This window comes from Erithacus rubecula (assembly GCF_903797595.1).
Source record: "Erithacus rubecula genome assembly, chromosome: 26".
NCBI classification, from domain to species: Eukaryota; Metazoa; Chordata; class Aves; order Passeriformes; family Muscicapidae; genus Erithacus; species Erithacus rubecula.
In genome coordinates, this window is record NC_136678.1 from 950001 (window position 1) to 968136 (window position 18136).

General features: G+C 58.7%; 3 protein-coding genes across 3 annotated transcripts in view; 1 reads left to right on the forward strand and 2 right to left on the reverse strand.

Moving 5' to 3' along the window:
• Positions 1-3996, reverse strand: part of NAV1 (neuron navigator 1) — a 73452-nt gene extending 69456 nt beyond the window's left edge. The window contains exon 1 of the mRNA XM_079327094.1: positions 3884-3996. The gene's annotated coding sequence lies outside the window, so the exon portion shown is untranslated. The remainder of the gene's footprint in view (positions 1-3883) is intronic.
• A 1280-nt stretch (positions 3997-5276) lies between these two features.
• On the forward strand, positions 5277-13716 carry RNPEP (arginyl aminopeptidase). The gene is made up of 11 exons (XM_079327141.1): positions 5277-5722; positions 6071-6211; positions 7817-7965; positions 8508-8624; positions 8740-8975; positions 10205-10318; positions 10533-10645; positions 10969-11077; positions 11664-11888; positions 12410-12552; positions 13459-13716. Exons 1-11 carry the CDS (start codon positions 5321-5323, stop codon positions 13621-13623), a joined length of 1914 nt encoding a protein of 637 aa, XP_079183267.1. The 5' UTR covers positions 5277-5320; the 3' UTR covers positions 13624-13716.
• Positions 13717-15575: 1859 nt separating this feature from the next.
• The window catches only part of LZTR1 (leucine zipper like post translational regulator 1), a 36118-nt gene continuing 33557 nt past the window's right edge, over positions 15576-18136 (reverse strand). Inside the window, exon 20 of the mRNA XM_079327128.1 lies at positions 15576-16382. Within this exon, the coding sequence (XP_079183254.1) occupies positions 16266-16382 (117 nt within the window). The 3' untranslated portion in view covers positions 15576-16265. The remainder of the gene's footprint in view (positions 16383-18136) is intronic.

Consider the following 18136-nt stretch of genomic DNA (forward strand, 5'->3'; position numbering starts at 1 on the left):
CCCACTGCCCCAGCCGGCCCCGGGCATGGGTGGTTTGTCCCCACCTGTTTCCTCCACATGCAGTTCCTCCACATGCTGCTGGTGGCAGCAGGGCAGGGGTCAGAATGGCAGCAGTACCTGCTGCTGAGCCCTGGGGAACTTGCAGGATGTGATCCCACAATGCAACTAAAGGCAACCCTGCACCCTCATGAGATGGGGTGACCCAGAACCCCTCATAAAAGTCCCAAGGGTGGGGATGATGCCACAAGTGACTTGGGGCTGGGATGGGGCATCAACCAGATAAGCTCAAAGAAGTGCAGGGGGACTGAATCCTACAGCCGGAGACAGCCTCACCCCAGCTCCTACCTCACCATGACCCCTGGGACAGAGCAGAGCTTCAAACCCTCCCCTGCTCATTCAGGACCTCCTTCCACCCTGGTTAATGAAAATCTTGCTCTCCCAATTATTGTGACTTCCTGTGATGGTGGTCATGAGTGCCTCATGCCAGGGGATCCTCCAGACCCTCTCCCAACAAGCATCTATCTCCTGATCCAGGCAGTCAATCCACAGCAGCACCAACACCCCAACACTGCCCAGACCCTGCAGCACAACCAGGCCAAACTCATTAGAGGTGACTTGCTAATGAGCAGGACTCTGGTTGGGCCAACAAATGCACCAAGGAAGCCACTAGAGCCTGCTGGGACAGGGTGGTGGCTGATCTGTCACCTGGAGCATCCCAGGAGTTCCCACAGGTGTTGGCAATGTGCCACCTGCCTGCAGCCTGTCCCTATGCACTGCCACCAGCCTTGTCACCACCATTGCCAATGCAGCAGTGCCCCAGCAGGTCCTGACTCCCCACAGAGCACTCCTGGGGCTGGCACTCCTCTGGGCCTGGTTAGGGCTTGGGGACTGATCCTGCCCAGCCAGGACAGGCCAGTGACATGAGATGGGCTTTCCTTGGGGACACACAGGGCAGTGTGCAGTGTGATCCCAGCTGCTCCCTCCTTGTCACTGCTGCTTTTCCTACTGCACAGGACACAAAGAGCTGTGGGAGGACAGAGGGTGCTGTCCCTGTCCTGACTGCTACTAAACAGATGCCCCAGACAGGTGAGAGAGGACTGTCACCCATTTGCCAGCAGCAAGGCAAAGGGGAGGACAAATGTGGTGGGAACAAATGCTGAAGACTTCCATCCAGTACTGATATCCCAATCCCACACTGGTGTCCCCAGCCCAGGCTGGTGACCAGGCACTTTCCTGGTGGTGGAGCATACCAGACATCCCCAGGTAGCACATGCAGGTGAGGGGACATCCTGCTTGGTCAGTGAGCAGAAGAGGCTCGGCAAGGGTCATGGGCAAGGAGAGGCACTCTCATCCCACAGTGCCCACTCCTGCTCCACACAGATCCTGCTCCAGCCAGAAAGGAGGAACACACCTCCAGGACTCTCATCTGGTGGCTGCCCTGGCTGGTGGCACTGAGGACAGGACAGAGTGCCCCAGCCTGGTGGCACCACGTCCTGTACCCACAGTGGTGTCAGCCTGCACCGGGGGCTCCTGCCACCAGCCCAGCCAGGGCCCAGGGGGCTGCAGTGGCCCCACTGAGGTCAGGGGTCCCACCAGCCATGGGATCAGCAGCTGCACCCCAAGATCCAGCCTGAGGGGGTCACTTGATTCCCCTCTCCGTGGCCCAGGCCCCACACCCCCGTCCAGGCCTGGGGCCCCGCTCCCATCCGCAGGCGGAAACACCTTTTTCCTGTCCGTGGAGCTGCATGGGGGGGCAGCAGGAAAAAAACCTCGTGTCCTGGCAGGTTATTTACATCCTGCTGCCAGTGGGGCCAGTCTGATTCTCTCCATGTCCCCACATACACCCCAAGCTCCGCTCCAGCTCTGTCAGCCTCAGCCCTGTCCCCACCCTTATTCCCGTTCTCACCCCCACCTCATCCTATCCTGTCCCTATCCCCATCCCTATCCTTATCCCACTCTCAATGCATATGTCATCTCATCTCATCTCATCTCACCTTATTCCATCTCATCCCCACCTCTTCCCTATCCCCATCCCAATTTTATTTCCCATCCCAGTTCTCATCCCCATCCTTTCTTCACCCCCATTCCTCTCCTCAATGCCAACCCCCTCCCAAACATACCAAGACTGGAGATTCCTTTTACCAGAAGGAGGATCCCAAATCCTGCCTTGGGGATACCATTCTCCTCCCAACAAACACCCGAGCTCACCGAGTCCCACAGTCCCCACCCCAACCTGTCTGCCCTGTCCCGGTCCCTCAGAGCCAGCTCCCATGCTGAGATGTGTGACATGTCCACGTCCCAGGAGCCTTCTGTCTCATCCATCCTAGGAAAACGTTGCGGGTAAACTGAGGCAGGGGCTGTCAGGGCTGGGAGTGACCCGAGGCCGGGGTCAGGGCACTGCCGGAGGTGTGCGGGCAGCCCCTGTCCCTCCGGAGTGGCGCGGAGCCCCGCAGCCCCACACGGGCACTTACTCAGCGCCGAGAAATGACTCAGCCAGGATCCGGCCGGGCCAGCCGGGATTTCCTGATTCAGCTCTCCCAGCTGCGAAACTGGGGGAGTCCAGCCCCTCCTTCCAACAGCACAGGCACCAACACACGCTGCTCTGGGGTGCAGGGAGCTGCCCCATCCCTGTGATCCCCTTGGGAGCACAGGGACCCTCTCTGGCACCGGGGATAATGTCACAGCAGCTACGGCAAAGCCTTGGGGAACGCAGGCAGCACCTCAGAAACCCACGGGCAAGCCCTGCCTGCACGGGGTCTCGCCTGCTCTGGGCAGTTGTGGGTATCCAGCAGGGCTGGCTGCGGGCCTGGCATCCCAGCACACCCAGACTCCCTGGCTCCCCTCCCGGTTGTTTTTTTCCTAGGTGAAATCCAGGAAAAGAGTCCTCCTGGCACATGCACTCAGTGTGTTTTCACCGCTCCCCTCGCACAGGGTGATGGGCACCTCCGTGTCTCATGGGGCACAGCCCGCGATGAAGTCATCTCCAGGTTTCCCTCTGTCCTGTGCCATCCCAGTTTGGCTGCAACATTCCCAGCTCCAAGGAGCGTGGGGATGGCTCCTTCCCCCCAGGTGGTGGAGGATCCCCATGGATGCCTACAGTCTGGAAGCAACTTCCCATGTCAAAACTGAGGGTAAACACCATGATCTGCCAGCATCGACCTGCTCTGCCTGTGCAAAAGAGATGTGGGGCAGCAGGACACACATTTTCCCTGTGCTTCGGTTTCCCCCATAACCCTTTGCTGGCCATTTTGTGCTCCCCAGGACTGAACTGAGAAGGCACCACAGCATCTTCCTGCAGCCCCCGCTGCCAGGGACAGGAATTGGGGCTGTCCAGGGGACACCGAAGGCACTGGGACACAGGAATTTGCCAGCCCGGTCACGCTGCAGCTCCCACTGCTGAAACAGGGTCTCTGCGGAGAGGTGGGGACATTGTGGGACACAGGAGAGGGGACGCGGGGGCTGTCCCGAGTATCAGGCTGTGCCAGCCCCTACAGCTGCTGCCTGTACTCCCCGTCCCTGCCGCCGTGTCTCTCATGTCATCGCTGTTCCCCGCAGCATGACCCCATCACCTCATCAGGGTGCTCCCCACCATCTGCCGCTCTCACTGTGTCTAGCCAGTCCCCCATGGTGTGTCCCCCATCACCACCGTTGTCCCCTCTGTCAATGCTGATCCCCGCAGGATGACCCAACTGGTGTGTCCCCGAATGCCACCGGCAGTTCCCGGCGGGGTGTTCCATCTCAGAGCCGGTCTCCACCGGGGTGTCCCTGCCTTCCAGGGCCACGCAGGATGTCCCCCATCACCCCCGCTCCCACTGGCGTGTCTCCCGGGTCTCCCCGCTCGCAGGGGAAGCGCCCGCGGTCCCGATCCCGGTGCCCCGCTCACCGCTCGCTGCGCCCCGTCCCGCGCGGCCCCGGAGCCGCCGCCGCTCGGAGTGACAGCGCGGCCGGGACCCGCGCGGGCCGGCCCGGGGCCGGGGGAGGAGTCGCGCAGGCCCGAGCCCGGCCCCGCCGCTCCGGCCGCCCGGGTGCCCGCCCCGTCCCCGCTCCCCGCACCCCTGGCCCCTCTCCCTGCTCCCCTGGCCCCCTCTCCCTGCTCCCCTGGCCCCCTCTCCCCGCTCCCCACTCCCCGCTCCCTGTTCCCTGCTCCCCTGGCCCCCGCTCCCCGCTACCTGCTCCCCGCTCCCCTGGCCCCCGCTCCCCGCTCCCCTGGCCCCCGCTCCCCGCTCCCCTGGCCCCGGCCCGCAGAGGCGGCTGCGGGGCCGCCGCTGCCCCCTCGGTCCCTGGGGGCGGCCGCGCCCGGTCCCTGGTGCCGCTCCCCTGCCGAGACGCGGTGCCTGGAACCGGCAAAGGAGCCTGAGCCGGGGAAACCCCATGGACGCCCCCCAGTCTGCCATGGAACATCCCCTCCTCGGATTTCTCATGGATCCCACAGGGTCGCCCTGACCTCGGGGATCCCCCGTGGTTCCCTCTGGATATCCCACGAGCTCGCCGGTGGATCATCCCTCTATCCCCTCCCCATGGATCCTGACATTGTGTCCCCCCCAAGCACCCCTCCCCGGATACCCCATGGACCCCCCAGAGGATTTCTTAGGGATCCCGGCCCCATCCACTCCTACTCCCTTCTTCCCCAGATCCCTCCCCATGGAGCTCTCCCGTCATGGATCCTCGCACTTGATCTTCCGATGGATTCTCCCTCGAGTTCCCCTGGATCTTCCCGTGGACCCCTGTGCTGGGTCCTCCCCTCCACCCTCTCTCCGTGGAGCCCGACATGAACCCTGCAATGGATCCCATTTTGGATCCCTATAGACCCTCCTGTCCAGGGGTGCCTCACCATGAATTCCCTTGATCCATGAATTTCCAACCTCTGGATTCTGCTGTTTCCACCCCCTCCCCCCCGGCATTGAATCCTGCCCATGGATTTTCCTGGATCCCTCACACCAACAGTTCCTTTCATCCCCATTTCCTCCAGATCTCTCTTGGTTCCGCCCAACCCATGGATTCCCCGCTTCTCCTGAATTCTGTCTGGAACGCCCACAGGACCCTCACAGATCCCCCAACATCCCCATAACATGGATCCCACCCCATGTCCTCTCCAACCCTCACCCATGGATGTCCAAGGGATCCCGGCATGGGTCCCTGCCATTGCCCATCCATGGATCCCCCCACGGGCCCCCTTCCATCCCCCACCCACGGCTTCCCCGCCTCTCCATTCCCGCTGCCGGGACCGCCCCGCGCCCTCCCCTGGACGGGACCCGCCTCCCGCCCCGGCCCCGCCCCGGCCCCGGCCCGGCCCCGCCTCTGCCCCGTGCCCGGCGCGGCGATGGCGGCCCCGGTGCCGGACGTGTCCCCGGTGCGGGACAGCGCCTCGGCGAGCAGCGCGGGCCCGTGGTCGCTGCGGCACCTGCACCTGGAGCTGCGCGTGTCCTTCGCGGCCGCGGGCGCGGGGCGGCTGCGGGGCCGGGCGCGGCTGGAGCTGCGCTGCGAGCGGGACGGCGCGGGCGCGGAGCTGCGGCTGGACGCGCACCCCTCGCTGGCCGTGAGCCGCGCCGCGCTCCTGCCGCCGCCGGGCGGGCCCGGGGATGCCGCCGGGCAGGAGCTGCCCGTGGAGAGCCGGCCCTTCACCAGCTATGGCAGCGCCCTGCACATCGCCCTGCCCCAGGCCCCCCGCGCCGGGCAGCTGCTCACCCTCCTCATCGACTACGAGGCGGGCGAGGGGCCCGGGGTGAGCGGTGGGACACCGAGGGACACCGGGGGAGAGTGGGAGGACACCGGGGGCCACCGGGACCGGGATGAGCAGGGGGACTCTGGGGGACACCGGGCACGGAGAGAGCGGCGGGTGACCGGATGGATGGAAGGGACGCCGAGCCCTGTGGGACACCCAGACCCACAAAGAGCAGGAGGGCTGGGTGCGGACTGGGGGCCGCCAGACTCGGGGGGAGCTGGGGGTGGTACAGGGTACACCAGGCCTGGGGTGGGCAGAGCATCCCCGGGTGAGGAGCCCCTTCCCAGCTCCCTCCGTAAGGAGCAGCTGTGGTGGAGCTGCCCTGACTGTGTCTTGGTGCCTCCCCAGGTGTGCTGGCTGTCCCCCGAGCAGACGGCGGGGAAGCAGAAGCCCTACATGTACACACAGGGCCAGGCTGTCCTCAACAGGTCCTTCTTCCCCTGCTTCGACACCCCCTCAGTCAAGTTCACCTATTCAGCCACTGTGAAGGTAAGGGGAGCCCCAGGAGCTGCTCTGGCTATTCCCTCACACCCACCAGGAGCAAAACCCTACATGGGTGCAAAGTTTGCTGGGGAAGAAAGTTCAAGGGAGGTTATGGATATGATCCAAGGTCTGGAGCACCTCTGCTCTGGAGCCAGGCTGGGAGAGCTGGGGGTGTTCACCTGGAGAGGAGAAGGCTCCAAGGAGACCTGAGAGCCCCTTCCAGTGCCTAAAGGGGCTCCAGGAGAGCTGGAGAGGGACTTTGGACAAGGGCCTGGAGTGCCAGGACAAGGGGGGAATGGCTTCCCACTGCCAGAGGGCAGCCTTAGATGGGATATTGGGAAGGAATACTTCCTTGTGAGGGTGGGGAGGCCCTCGCAGAGGTTGCCCAGAGTGGCCCTAGCTGCTCCATCCCTGGCAGTGTTCAAGGCCAGGTTGGACGGGGCTTGGAGCAAGCTGGAACAGTGGAAGGTGTCCCTGCCCATGGCAGGGGGTGGAATAAGATGAGCTCTAAGGTCCCTTCCAGCTTAAACTGTTCTGAGCTGTTTGGTCTGTTGCAGGGAATGTGCCAAAGCACTGGGGCATTACAGCAGGGACACAGCTTCAAACTCTCCTCCTCAGGCCACAGCTGAGAAATCACTCATCTGTACTTGGGCTCTTTTTCTCTTAAATGCCCTTTTGGATGAAGACAAGCAGTCCCAGGGTGCTCCTGTGTCTCCCCAGTTGCAGTGCTGGGAGCAGGTGCATGTGCCAGCCTGGCTGTCCTGCCCCAGCTCCTGGCATTTGTAGCAGGAGGAGCTGAGTTTGGTAGGGAAACAGCTGGAGGAGGGTGGTGGTGCTGGGCCATGCTGGGTCCTGGTGGCAGTTCTGGGGCTGCCAAGCTTCCAGGAAGGAGCAGCTGCTGATCCCCAAAGATGGCACTAAATCTAGATTCCCTCCTTGTCTGTGTGTGGACACGTGGTGCCACTGGCACTGGGCTGCCATGGCCTGCTGTGGGCAAAGGTAACTGCTTAATGGTGTGACACCAAGCCAGTGCCAATGGCACATGCTGGCATCAGCTGGTGATGGCAGGATTGACTTATTTTGCTCTCCTAGGGCAGAGCCACTCTGGTGCCACAGGGTGAGTGTGGGATGGGGCTGTTGCTGAGCCCTGGTGTGATGCTCTGTACCAAGGAAACCATATCCCTGTGCAGCACAGGGCTCACTCTCTGTTTGTGTTGGGGGACACTGGATCAGTCTCCCTGGGCTGCTGGATTGGCCATGGGTTCTACACTGGCTTGGGAACAGGAAGAATGAGTTGTTGTGCAAGAACTGGAAGGGGAGCCAGCAGCTGAGGGACCTGCATCCTCTGCCCTTCCACACCTTCAGCTCCAGCATTTTCTTTTCTCCTGGCAGCTCCAGGAGCACCTGGAGCAGCTCCAGGTATCCCAGTATTGCAGGGATGCAGCTGGGATCCTGAGTGGGAGCTCGGGGTGTCCCTGCTCTGCTCTGCTCCCCAAAGCCTGCAGTGCCCATGGCCCCAGCACCTTCAGACATTGTGATGTCCCAGCTGCTTAACTGGCCTCCCACTGTGTATGCTGTGGATCTAATGGATGGTTTTATCCACGTGCTCAGGTCCCTGAGGGCTTCACAGCTGTGATGAGTGCCACGACCTGGGAGAAGCAAAAGGACAACACCTTTGTATTCAAGATGTCCCAGCCAATCCCCTCCTACCTGATTGCTCTGGTTGTTGGGGACATTGTGTCTGCTGATGTTGGCCCAAGGTAAGGGGCTCAAGAGGGCTCCAGAGCTGTGGGAGCTGCACAGTGAAGCTCCTGTGGCGGCCACCTCCTGCCTCTCCTGCTCCACAGGGCTCTGGAGAGCAGAGACACTGGCCATAAACATGGCACAGTCAGTCCCTGTCTGTGTCACCAGACTGGGGACTCACAGCATGAGGGTCCTTCTCGAACTGGAGAGTGAGAAGGAGCCTTGATGCTGAGTCCCCTCACCTTCAGGAGGTCCCTGGCTCTGCTCATGTCACCCTGCATGTGAATGAGGGCAGTGGGTCACCAGCATGGAGGATCCCACATTTCCTCACATGCTGGTGTGTTCTTGAGTTCTTGGCTGCCACTGCAGCCATATAAAAGCCCTTTGACATTCAGACCAGGAAAGAAATCACAGCAATTTGCACTCTTGGCCTCTTTAGGTGCCTTTATCAGCAGGGTTTTATTTTTTTTTTTAATTAACCTGTGCAGTTTCTGTCTGATGAAGCAACAAGGTGAAAGTCCCCTAATGGTTAAACTTCCTCTTCCCTGCACTTGGCCAGGAGCCGTGTCTGGGCCGAGCCCTGCCTGATTGAGGCTGCCAAGAAGGAGTACGACGGGGTGATTGAGGAGTTCCTGCTGGTTGGAGAGAAACTCTTTGGTCCTTATGTTTGGGGCAGGTATGGCTGGAAGGTTCCTGAAGGATCTGGTTCCCCAGGAACAGGGAGAGAATTTCCTTCTATCCCCAGCCCCATCTTCAGGAGGAGTGGGGTCTGAGGCCAGGCTCTGTGGCAGGTACGACATCCTGTTCATGCCGCCCTCCTTCCCCTTTGGTGGCATGGAGAACCCCTGCCTGACCTTCGTCACGCCGTGCCTGCTGGCCGGGGACCGCTCCTTGGTGGACGTCATCATCCACGAGATCTCCCACAGCTGGTTTGGCAACTTGGTCACCAATGCCACGTGGGGCGAGTTCTGGCTGAACGAGGGATTCACCATGTACGCCCAGCGGCGCATCACCACCGAGGTCTACGGTGCGTGATTCTGCCTGTGGGGCACTGCTGGGGCGCAGTGTCCCACAGCCAGTGGGGATGGAGCCTGCATTGCATCTCAGAAGAGGTGAAGGACAGCAGCTGCAAGGCCCTGTGGGATTCTGTAAACTGAAAAAGAGCAGGTTTAGATTAGATATTGTGAGTTTGGGGAGGGATTGGCACAGGTGGCCCAGAGAAGTTGTGGCTACCCCGTCCCTGGGAATGTCCAAAGCCAGGTTGGATGGGGTTTGGAGCCACCTGGTCTAGTGGGAGGTGTCCCTGTCCATGACAGAGGGTGGAACAAGATGATCTTTAGTTTCCCTTCCAGCCCAAACCAGTCTGTGATTTCCAGTAGCCTTTGCTCTGAGATTTTTCCCCACGACCCCTGCCAGGAATGTGGGCACTGTGTCCTTGCCTCACCTTCCTCATCCTCCTGTACCTCCCATGTGGAGCTGATACCAGCTGTCCTGACCTCCCCCTGACACGCAGTCCTGTCCAGAAGCTCATGTTCTCCCAGCACATTTTGCTGTATCCACACAAATTTAAGTGGCTCAAAAAATCTCTCTCTGCCTGGGGCTGGTTGCCTCCCTGCAGCCCTGCCATCCCAGCTCCCCATGTGTTGGTTTCTGCCGCCCCAGCTCAGCGCTGGTGCTGCTGTGCCGTGACTGTGCCGTGGCTGTGCTGTAGCTGTGCCGTGGCTGTGTCATGGCTGTGCCCTGGCTGTGCCATGGCTGTGCCCTGGCTGTGGCTGTGCCATGGCTGTGGCTGTGTCTGTGGCTGTGTCTGTGGCTGTGCCCTGGCTGTGTCTGTGCCCTGGCTGTGCGGTGGCTGTGTCTGTGGCTGTGTCTGTGGCTGTGCCCTGGTTGTGCCCTGGCTGTGCCGTGACTGTGTCTGTGCCGTGGCTGAGTCTGTGCCGTGGCTGTGCTGTGGCTGTGCCCTGGCTGTGCCCTGGCTGTGTCTGTGGCTGTGGCTGTGGCTGTGCCGTGGTTGTGCCGTGGCTGTGCTGTGGCTGTGCCGTGGTTGTGCCGTGGCTGTGCCGTGGCTGTGTCTGTGGCTGTGCCGTGGTTGTGCCGTGGCTGTGTCTGTGGCTGTGCTGTGGCTGTGCCCTGGCTGTGCCCTGGCTGTGCCCTGGCTGTGTCTGTGGCTGTGCCGTGGTTGTGCCGTGACTGTGCCATGGCTGTGCCGCCGTGCTTGGGCCTGGCCGTGCCCCCAATCTCTCCCTGTCTCTGCAGGGCTGCCCTACACCTGCCTGGAGGCTGCCACGGGCCGGGCCCTGCTGCGCCAGCACATGGACGCCACGGGGGAGGAGCACCCGCTCAACAAGCTGCGCGTGCTGATCGAGCCAGGTCTGTGCCTGCCCCTGGGCTCTGGGCAGTGGGACAGTGACAGGGCTGGGACAGCCAGGAGTAACAGCAGCGTGGGTGATGGGACCTGGAGAGACGATGGCTGCAGGAGCGTTGGGATGGGCTGTGCCCAGCACAGATGGGGGAATGCTGGTGGACGTGAGGGCTGTGTTTTGCAGGTGAGAAGAGGATTTCTGAGAGTTTTGCCTTTTTCTAGGTGTTAATCCAGATGACACATACAATGAAACACCCTATGAGAAGGGGTACTGCTTCGTCAGCTACTTGGCCCATCTTGTGGGCAACCAGAGCAAGTTTGATGCCTTCCTCCAGGTGGGTGTGAGCTGCAAAGTCATCCAAAATGCCAGGGCAGGAGGCCAGGGCACAGCAGGATCCTGGGCTGAGAAGGTGGCTGGGGGGAGGAAGAAGAGGTGGGAAATGGGAATGTAAACAGAGGAATAAGATGAAGGCAGAGTTTAGCCTCATGCTAGCAGCAGGTGTTGGGAATGTTGAGGGGTGTCCCTGGGGATGCAGGGGGCTGGGCAGCCCCTGTAGGGAACAGGGGTTGTGGTGTGTTCCCTCATGAGGTGAAGCACACAGAGGGCTGGGCAGCACTGCTGGGGTGAGTCTGGCATCAGCCTCATCCATCCCCACAGGCCTACGTGAACCGGTTCAAGTTCCAGAGCATTACTGCAGATGACACCCTTGGGTTCTTCCTGGAGTACTTCCCTGAGCTGAAGGAGAAAGGTGTGGACTCCATCCCAGGTCAGTACAGTGTCATCCTGGCCAGGGAACAGGGCTGGCACTGCACAGCCCTGCCCCTGCAGGTGTCAGAGCTGCCCTGTCCCCAGAGCCTCTGTTTGTTTGTGTGTTTCACTGGAGATGCTGTTGCTGCCAGCCCGGCTCTGTCGGAGGAGGCACGGATGGCACTGCCCAGCTGGCACCAGGCCCAGCCTTGGGCACGTGCTGGATCAGCCTGAGCTTTTTCCATTCAAACCCAGTCCCTGTTCTGCACTTGGGTGCTGTTTCATGGGGTGTCCATGACTCAGCCTGATGAGTCTGGTGATCAGGCCCAGCCAGCACTCTGGGCTTGGCTCAGCCTTGCTGGAGATCCTGCCTTGGCAGGAGCTTTCCCTGCTGGAGGCAGCTCATCCTGCTGGTGGCACTGGGATGATACCCACAAGCACACCCTGAGCCCATGTCTCTGATGGCCTCACCCCATTAGTTGGGGTGGTCACTGTCCTCAGGCAGGTTTGGTGGCACTGGGAGAAAGCAGTGGGGGGTTTTGGGCAGCAGACCTGGTGTGGGGCTCAGGGATGTGTACCCAGCTCTCCCTCCTGCCTCACTGCAGGGTTTGAGTTTGACCGCTGGCTGAACACGCCGGGCTGGCCGCCCTTCCTGCCCGACCTGTCGCCGGGGCAGCAGCTGATGAGGCCGGCGGATGAGCTGGCAGAGCTCTGGGCAGCTGATGCCTTGAACATGGAGGCCATCGAAGCTGTGGACATCACGGGCTGGAGGACCTACCAGCTGGTTTATTTCCTGGATCAGGTCCTGCAGAAATCCCCCCTGCCCGAAGGTGAGTGACAGGGCACTCCCAGGTGCCTGGAGGAGATTCAGGGTGATGTGCCCAAGTCCAGCCAGTTGGCCAGGGATGGGAGGGCACATTGGCAGGACACACAGGTGTGTGGCATTAGCCCCTCTCCAGCTGGGTCCTGGTTCCAGGGGAGCCTCAGTGTGGTGGGGGTGGAGAGCCAGGGGAAGCATGTCCCTGGATTTGTGGGAACATATGCAGTCCTGCTGTCGCCAGGCTGGCTCTGCTGGGCTGTCATGTCCCCATGTCACCACAACTCTCCTTGCTGAGGAATCTCCCCCACTTTGTGCTGGCACCCCAGGCCACCAGCACGTGGCCCTGCAGAGCTGCCCAGCCTGGAAGGCCCAACATGGGCACTGTCCTGCCCAGAGCTGGCAAGTGCCTGGGGTGGTCCAGAGCTGGGGGTGGGGGTCACTTGGGCAGGGGCCAGGGCTTACCCAAGGCTGGGAGGATCCCAGAGAATTTGCAGCACAGCTGGGATGGACTCATAGGGTTTCCTCTCACAGGCAATGTAAAAAGGCTGAGCAAGATGTACCCCAAGATCTCCAAGGCCCAGAACGCTGAGCTGCGACTGCGCTGGTGCCAGATTGTCCTCAAGAACAACCTGGAGGCTGAGTACAGCAAAGTCAAGGACTTCCTGCACAGCCAGGTTTGTCCCTGGGCAGTGGTGGCAGTGCCCAGAAGGGCATTCAGTGCCAGAGAGACAGGGGTTGGCTCTTGCTTTTGGTAGTCCCACAGGATGGGTTGGGTTGGAAGGGACCTTAAAGCTCATCTTATTCCACCCTGTGCCATGGGCAGGGACACCTTCCCCTAGACCGCGTTGCTCTAGCCCCTATCCAACCTGGCCTTGGACACTTCTAGGCGTGTGACAGGGCCTCACCACTCTCAGAGGGAAGAGTTTCTTTTCAATATCCCATCTAACCCTGCCCTCTGGTAGTGGGAAGCCATTCCCCATTGTCCTGTCACTCCAAAGTCCCTCTCCAGCTCTCCTGGCACTGGAAGGGGCTCTAAGGTCTCCCTGGAACCATCTCTCCTGGCCTGGCCCCAAAGCAGAGGTGCTCCAGCTCTCAGAGCAGCTCCATGGGCTCCTCTGGACCTGTTCTTGTGCTGGAGACTCCAGAGCTGGATGCAGTGTTGGGGTCTTGTGAGTCGGCAGAATTTCCCCTTCACCTGCTGCCTGCACTGCTGGGGATGAGCCTAGGGCACAGTTGGGTTCCAGGCTGGGGGAGCACATGGCCAGGTCACACCCAATTTGTCTCTCAAGTCCTCTGAAGGGCTGCTCCCCATCCCTCGATCCATCCTGACCCAGGCACAGGACCCTGCACTTGACCTTGTTGAACTTTCACTTCCCATGGTCTGCTCCTTCTCCAAGGTCCCCAGGTGTTCTCCCCTGTCCAGGTGCTGCAGTGCCAAGGGCTGCCCCGTTCCCCCCTGTCGGTTGCCTGTCCTCTGTGCCCCGCTGGGAGCAGGGGAGGCAGGATGTCCGGGGCAGGCACGGGGCGGTGTCACCCTCGGGGCGGGCGGGGCCGGGGCTGTGACCGCGCTGTCCCCGCAGGGCAAGCAGAAGTACACGCTGCCGCTGTACCGCGCCATGTGGGGCGGCTCCGAGGCCACCCGCGCCCTGGCCATGGAGACCTTCTCTGCCACGGCTCCCCAGCTCCATGTCAACGTCCAGAACTACGTCAAGAAGATCCTGGGCTTGGGGGGGGCTGAGGCCTGAGGCAGCCTGGGCTCTGCTCCTCTGCCAGTTCCTGCTGGCAGGACCTCAGTGCCTCCCCCACTGCACATTTCCTTATTAAAATGTGTCATTTTTTCTCTGTGTTCTTCCTGTTCCCCATGAGCCATGGGCCATCTTAGAGTGACTCCCTGCCCCAGGGCCAGCCCTGCTCTGAGCACTTGGGGTGCTGCTGGCTTCCCCAGATGCAGGGATGGGCTTGGCCTTAGTGCCTGCAGGGCTGGAGCAGCTCCTGGCCCTGATTCACACTGCTCCTTGCTAGGCTCCTGCCCAGCTGTCACAGGTCCCATGTGACACTGGGGACATGGGCAGCTGGTGCCATGTGGCAAAGCTCAAGTGCCCTGAGCTGCTGCTCCAGAGGAGCTGGGGATTGCTCCACCTTGCACTTTGCCACTGGGCTGGAGGAAATGGGTGCTCCTGCTCTCCCACCAGCAGTCCCAAGAGCTTTAAAGAGCCAGTGGGGCCTGCATGTGGCAGAGACTGTAGGAATAAGGCAAAGCTGGACGGCCACAATGTTCCTTTTCCTTATCTAATGCAGGGATATGACTGCACAAAGTTCACTGCAAAACTGCCCGAGGCTGCAGGAACATCAGTAACCTGGGAGCCTGCTGGCCATAATGGTAACAAGGTGGTGATAGCAAGAACATCTAACTGCCCTGGGAAGCTCATGTGTACCTGACAGTCTGTGTGGCCTCTACAATACCTCCCATCCTGTGATCTCCTAGGAAACTCAGGGGTGTTCTCTCAGAGAGGTGTCTTGGAATCCTGCAAAATAGCAGCCCAGAGGCAAATCTCAATGGGCTACAACTTTTCACACTAAATCTCTGACCCAGCACTGATCCCTAGAGCTGTGACTGAGCCCAAACCCCCCCAAAGCCAAGACCCCACAGTGCCTGCTCATAGGGTGCAGTGGTTGTGGATTTCCTCACAAGTGGGCTCAGGATTTAAAGAGGGCTGGTTATGGCATGTTTGAAATCAACCTGTTCAGCCTGAGAGAATGAGGTTTCCCTGGGCAATGGGTGTCCTCTAGTGGATCAGCATTACTGGAAATAGACTGTAGTGTTTTTACAAGTTGCAGTGTAGAATCTTTCTCCGACTGCCAGTCTGGTTTCCCAGGAAACACAGAACCTGTCAGTTACAATTACCATGACTTCTGGTAAGAGATTTCACTATCCATGAGGCATCTGGAAACAATCCCTCTGGTTTAAAAGGTGCCCTTGGCTCTCAAAAGCACCTGTCACCTCTGGTCTGACTCACCTGAGCAAGCCACCAGGGAGACAGACAGGGTGGTCCCTAGAGCACTTCCCTTGGATGAAATAGGTGACACACTCCCCACTGCACAGACTGCAATACCCCTGGCACTTGCAGGTGTGTCAGGCTCTGGGATGCTGAGGAGCTCACAACTGCTGCTCCAGGAACACTTCACTCAATGAAAATAATGGCTGCAAAGGTGGGAATGTGAGGGCTGGGAGCTGCATGTGTTGACAGGGATCCTGCACCAGACAAGCAGAGAGCAGCCCCTGCAGCTGGAGCAGGACAAGGTTTTGATTCCCAGCTGTTACTCCCAAGGATTCTGGGCAGGGCTGGGACAGTTCTACCACCAGACACTTGACCAACACCACATTTCTGTTGCTTTCCAACCAAGACCATCCAGCTGTGAGGAGAGGTGAAGCCCCTCTCCCTCTCCCTGGGACACATCCAGCACAGAGCTGGGGGCTGCAAGGGGAGGGAACAGCAGCTACTCCTGCATGGGCTGGGAAGGGCACTCTGCCTTCATTCACCTTCCTGCAAAGGCAAGGGCTCACAGAGATGCTTCAATATAAAATTAGTAACAAGATGTAACACACCTATTTTTAACAATGTGACCTTCATCAAGTTCAGAACATTTTTTGCTTAATTTTTTTTTTTCCAAAATGAAATCCAAGTCAATCATGAAATGCCAGTAAAAAATGTTAATTCTTTATTAATAGATTTAGAAAGGCTTAGCAAGACAGGATTAATGGATTTGATGGTCAGAGAGGGCTGCTGTAATCTTTTAGTCTGACCTGCTGCAGAGCAAAGTTCTGGATTCCCACAGCTCACCAATCCAGGCAGTTGCACAGGGGCTTATCTGTTAATCCACACTATGGAGTCTCTGAAAAGTCACTACATTCTGGCCCAAGGGCCAGTCTTCCTGTGAACACCATGTGCTCTTGTTCCTAGTTTCATTCTGACTTCCCCTTACAGCCCTTGGGCTGGGTCAGCTGAAGCTCTTTAAATAGTATTCTTTAAATATTGTGTTCAAAGGATTAGTGACTTACTCATGACTGCTTGATTTTACAGTATGAAAGTAATAATGGGCTTGATTATAGTACTTGAACTTAGTAACTCCCCAAACCATGTGGAATTAATTCAGACCTGCAATGATTTCAAATCTACATTTGGGTAAGAAATGTAATAAAGTCCAAACACTGCACAAAGGTACAAACCCATCAAATCCAAAGAGAGCACCTCATGGTCCCTGCTCCTCCAGGGCTGCTGTATTGTGCAGACACTGAGCTACTCCATAGATAACAGCAAAGCAGAGCCAGCTCTAAAGTGCCAGCGTTTTTCAGGAACAAATGAGAAGGTGGATTACCCCAGGCATGTCATATGTCTGCACTCAGCTCTGCACACTGCTTGTCTGAGATGTGAGCAGCTAAGGAATCTATGATGTCAAGGAGGAGGAGCTGACTGAGCGAGCGGAGATTTGGCAACTTGGAGACCTTCAAGGAAAACAAAACAGAAAAAAAAACAGAAAGAAATTAAAACCCTCCCCAAATCACAGCTCATGTATTACCCTTTTACTCTGGGCACCCCACAGCAAGTCTGGCTGGGCACAGATGGTGCAAGATCCCAGCTGTGGGGCTGGGCTGCAGGGAACACACCATGGGGCTCCAGCTGGGGCTCAGAACCAAATTCAGATTGCTGCAAGTAGAGAGCAGCAGGAATCTGCCCCCAGAGCTGCCCCTCTCTTGGTACTGACAGCTCTACTGCTACAAGACACTGACTGAGCACTCCTAAGAGCAGTGCTGGGCATCAGCACAGCCTGAGCTCTGAGATCTGTGGTTTTGCACTGAAAATGTGACTCAGGGCTTGATCCCTTTGCTCCTGAGGAAAAGCTCTTCTCAGTGTCCATGCTGGTTCTGCTGGCATTCTTCCTGCAGTCAAAGCAGGTCACTGGAGCACTTGCCAACAAAAACCTCCACACTCACATCAGATAGCTGAAAATCTACAACAAACTTTATGCTTTTGGACTGTTCAGAAGCTCAACTGTTGGGAAAAAGGAGTTCTACACGTTCCTTCCTTCTCCTCAACCTCATGGTAAGGAGCCAGTAATCCTCTGTCTAGAGGCACTAACACACACCCAGCCTCCAGGCAGACTGTGCCCAAGCACTCATCTACTTGCTTTACCTGAACATTTCACCTTGCTCTAGGGAGCTGCACTGGGATGTCCTGAGCAGCTTCTGAAGGCCAGGAAGGAAATGGCTTAGGATGCTTGCAGAAAGAGCTCAGGACATGCTTGTAGAAATATCCCCAGCCTAAGGATCTGCCAGGACTGGGAGGGAGAGACCCCCTTAGCACTGGTGGGATCCTACCCCCACCCCAGGCATGCACTGAACAGATCAGGGTATCACTACAAACACATCACAACAGCAGGTTTATTAGGGCTTTTGCACAACACTGACACACAAGAGCCTGAAAATAAATTCCCAAAGCAGTGAACCTCTGGGGAAGAAGGTCTTCAGTAAGATTCCTGCTGTGGAGAAAACTCCTTAATAGTCCAAATCCAGAGCAGGGTTAAGTAACTGGAAGAACAGGAGATGCCACAGCCAGGGACCCATCCTGCCTGAGCTCTGGTGACCCACCAGGTTTGTGCCTGAGAACAAATCCCCCTCAGAGCCCGTGGCTGGCCCAGGAGCAGAGCAGTGTCCGTGCCCAGCCATGCTGAGTCACCCAGGCCAGGCCAAGAATCACACACTGGGGCCTCTCAGGCCAAGGGAAAACATTGCATAATTGAAATTTCTCCGTGCACATCTGCTTGACAGTCTTCCAGCCACGTTTTGATGAACACTGTTCTACCAGTCACCAGTTTAAATAAAAAACATTTCCCCACATCCTGGTGAGGAAGTGCAGCTGAGGAACAGCTGCTCCAGCTCCCATCACTGCCTCCCAGTGTTGCAATATCCATTTCCCCCTCTAAGTTCTGGGGAGAATCACACCTCTTTGTCTTCCTGAGGCCTCGACTGGGAAATGATACTGTGATATTTCAACCCTCAGTGGCTGTAAGGCACTGACTCCAACCCCAGGAATGTCCTGTACCCTGCACTGGGACCCTTCCACATCCCTGCTGAACAGGGCTGCTCCACAGGACTCATGGGGCCAGAAGAAAACAGACAGGATGAAGGCAGGGGCTGCAACCTCAAACTGTGGAGTCCTCTGGGAGTGATTTCTGGATGCTGGCTCCACTCTCAATGCT

Coding starts and splice junctions, on each gene's coding strand:
- RNPEP (XM_079327141.1), top strand. CDS start 5,321: ATGGCGGCCCCGGTGCCGGACGTGTCCCCGGTGCGGGACAGCGCCTCG. Junction 7,966..8,507: donor TCTGCTGATGTTGGCCCAAG/GTAAGGGGCTCA, acceptor GCACTTGGCCAG/GAGCCGTGTCTGGGCCGAGC. Junction 10,646..10,968: donor AGTTTGATGCCTTCCTCCAG/GTGGGTGTGAGC, acceptor CCATCCCCACAG/GCCTACGTGAACCGGTTCAA.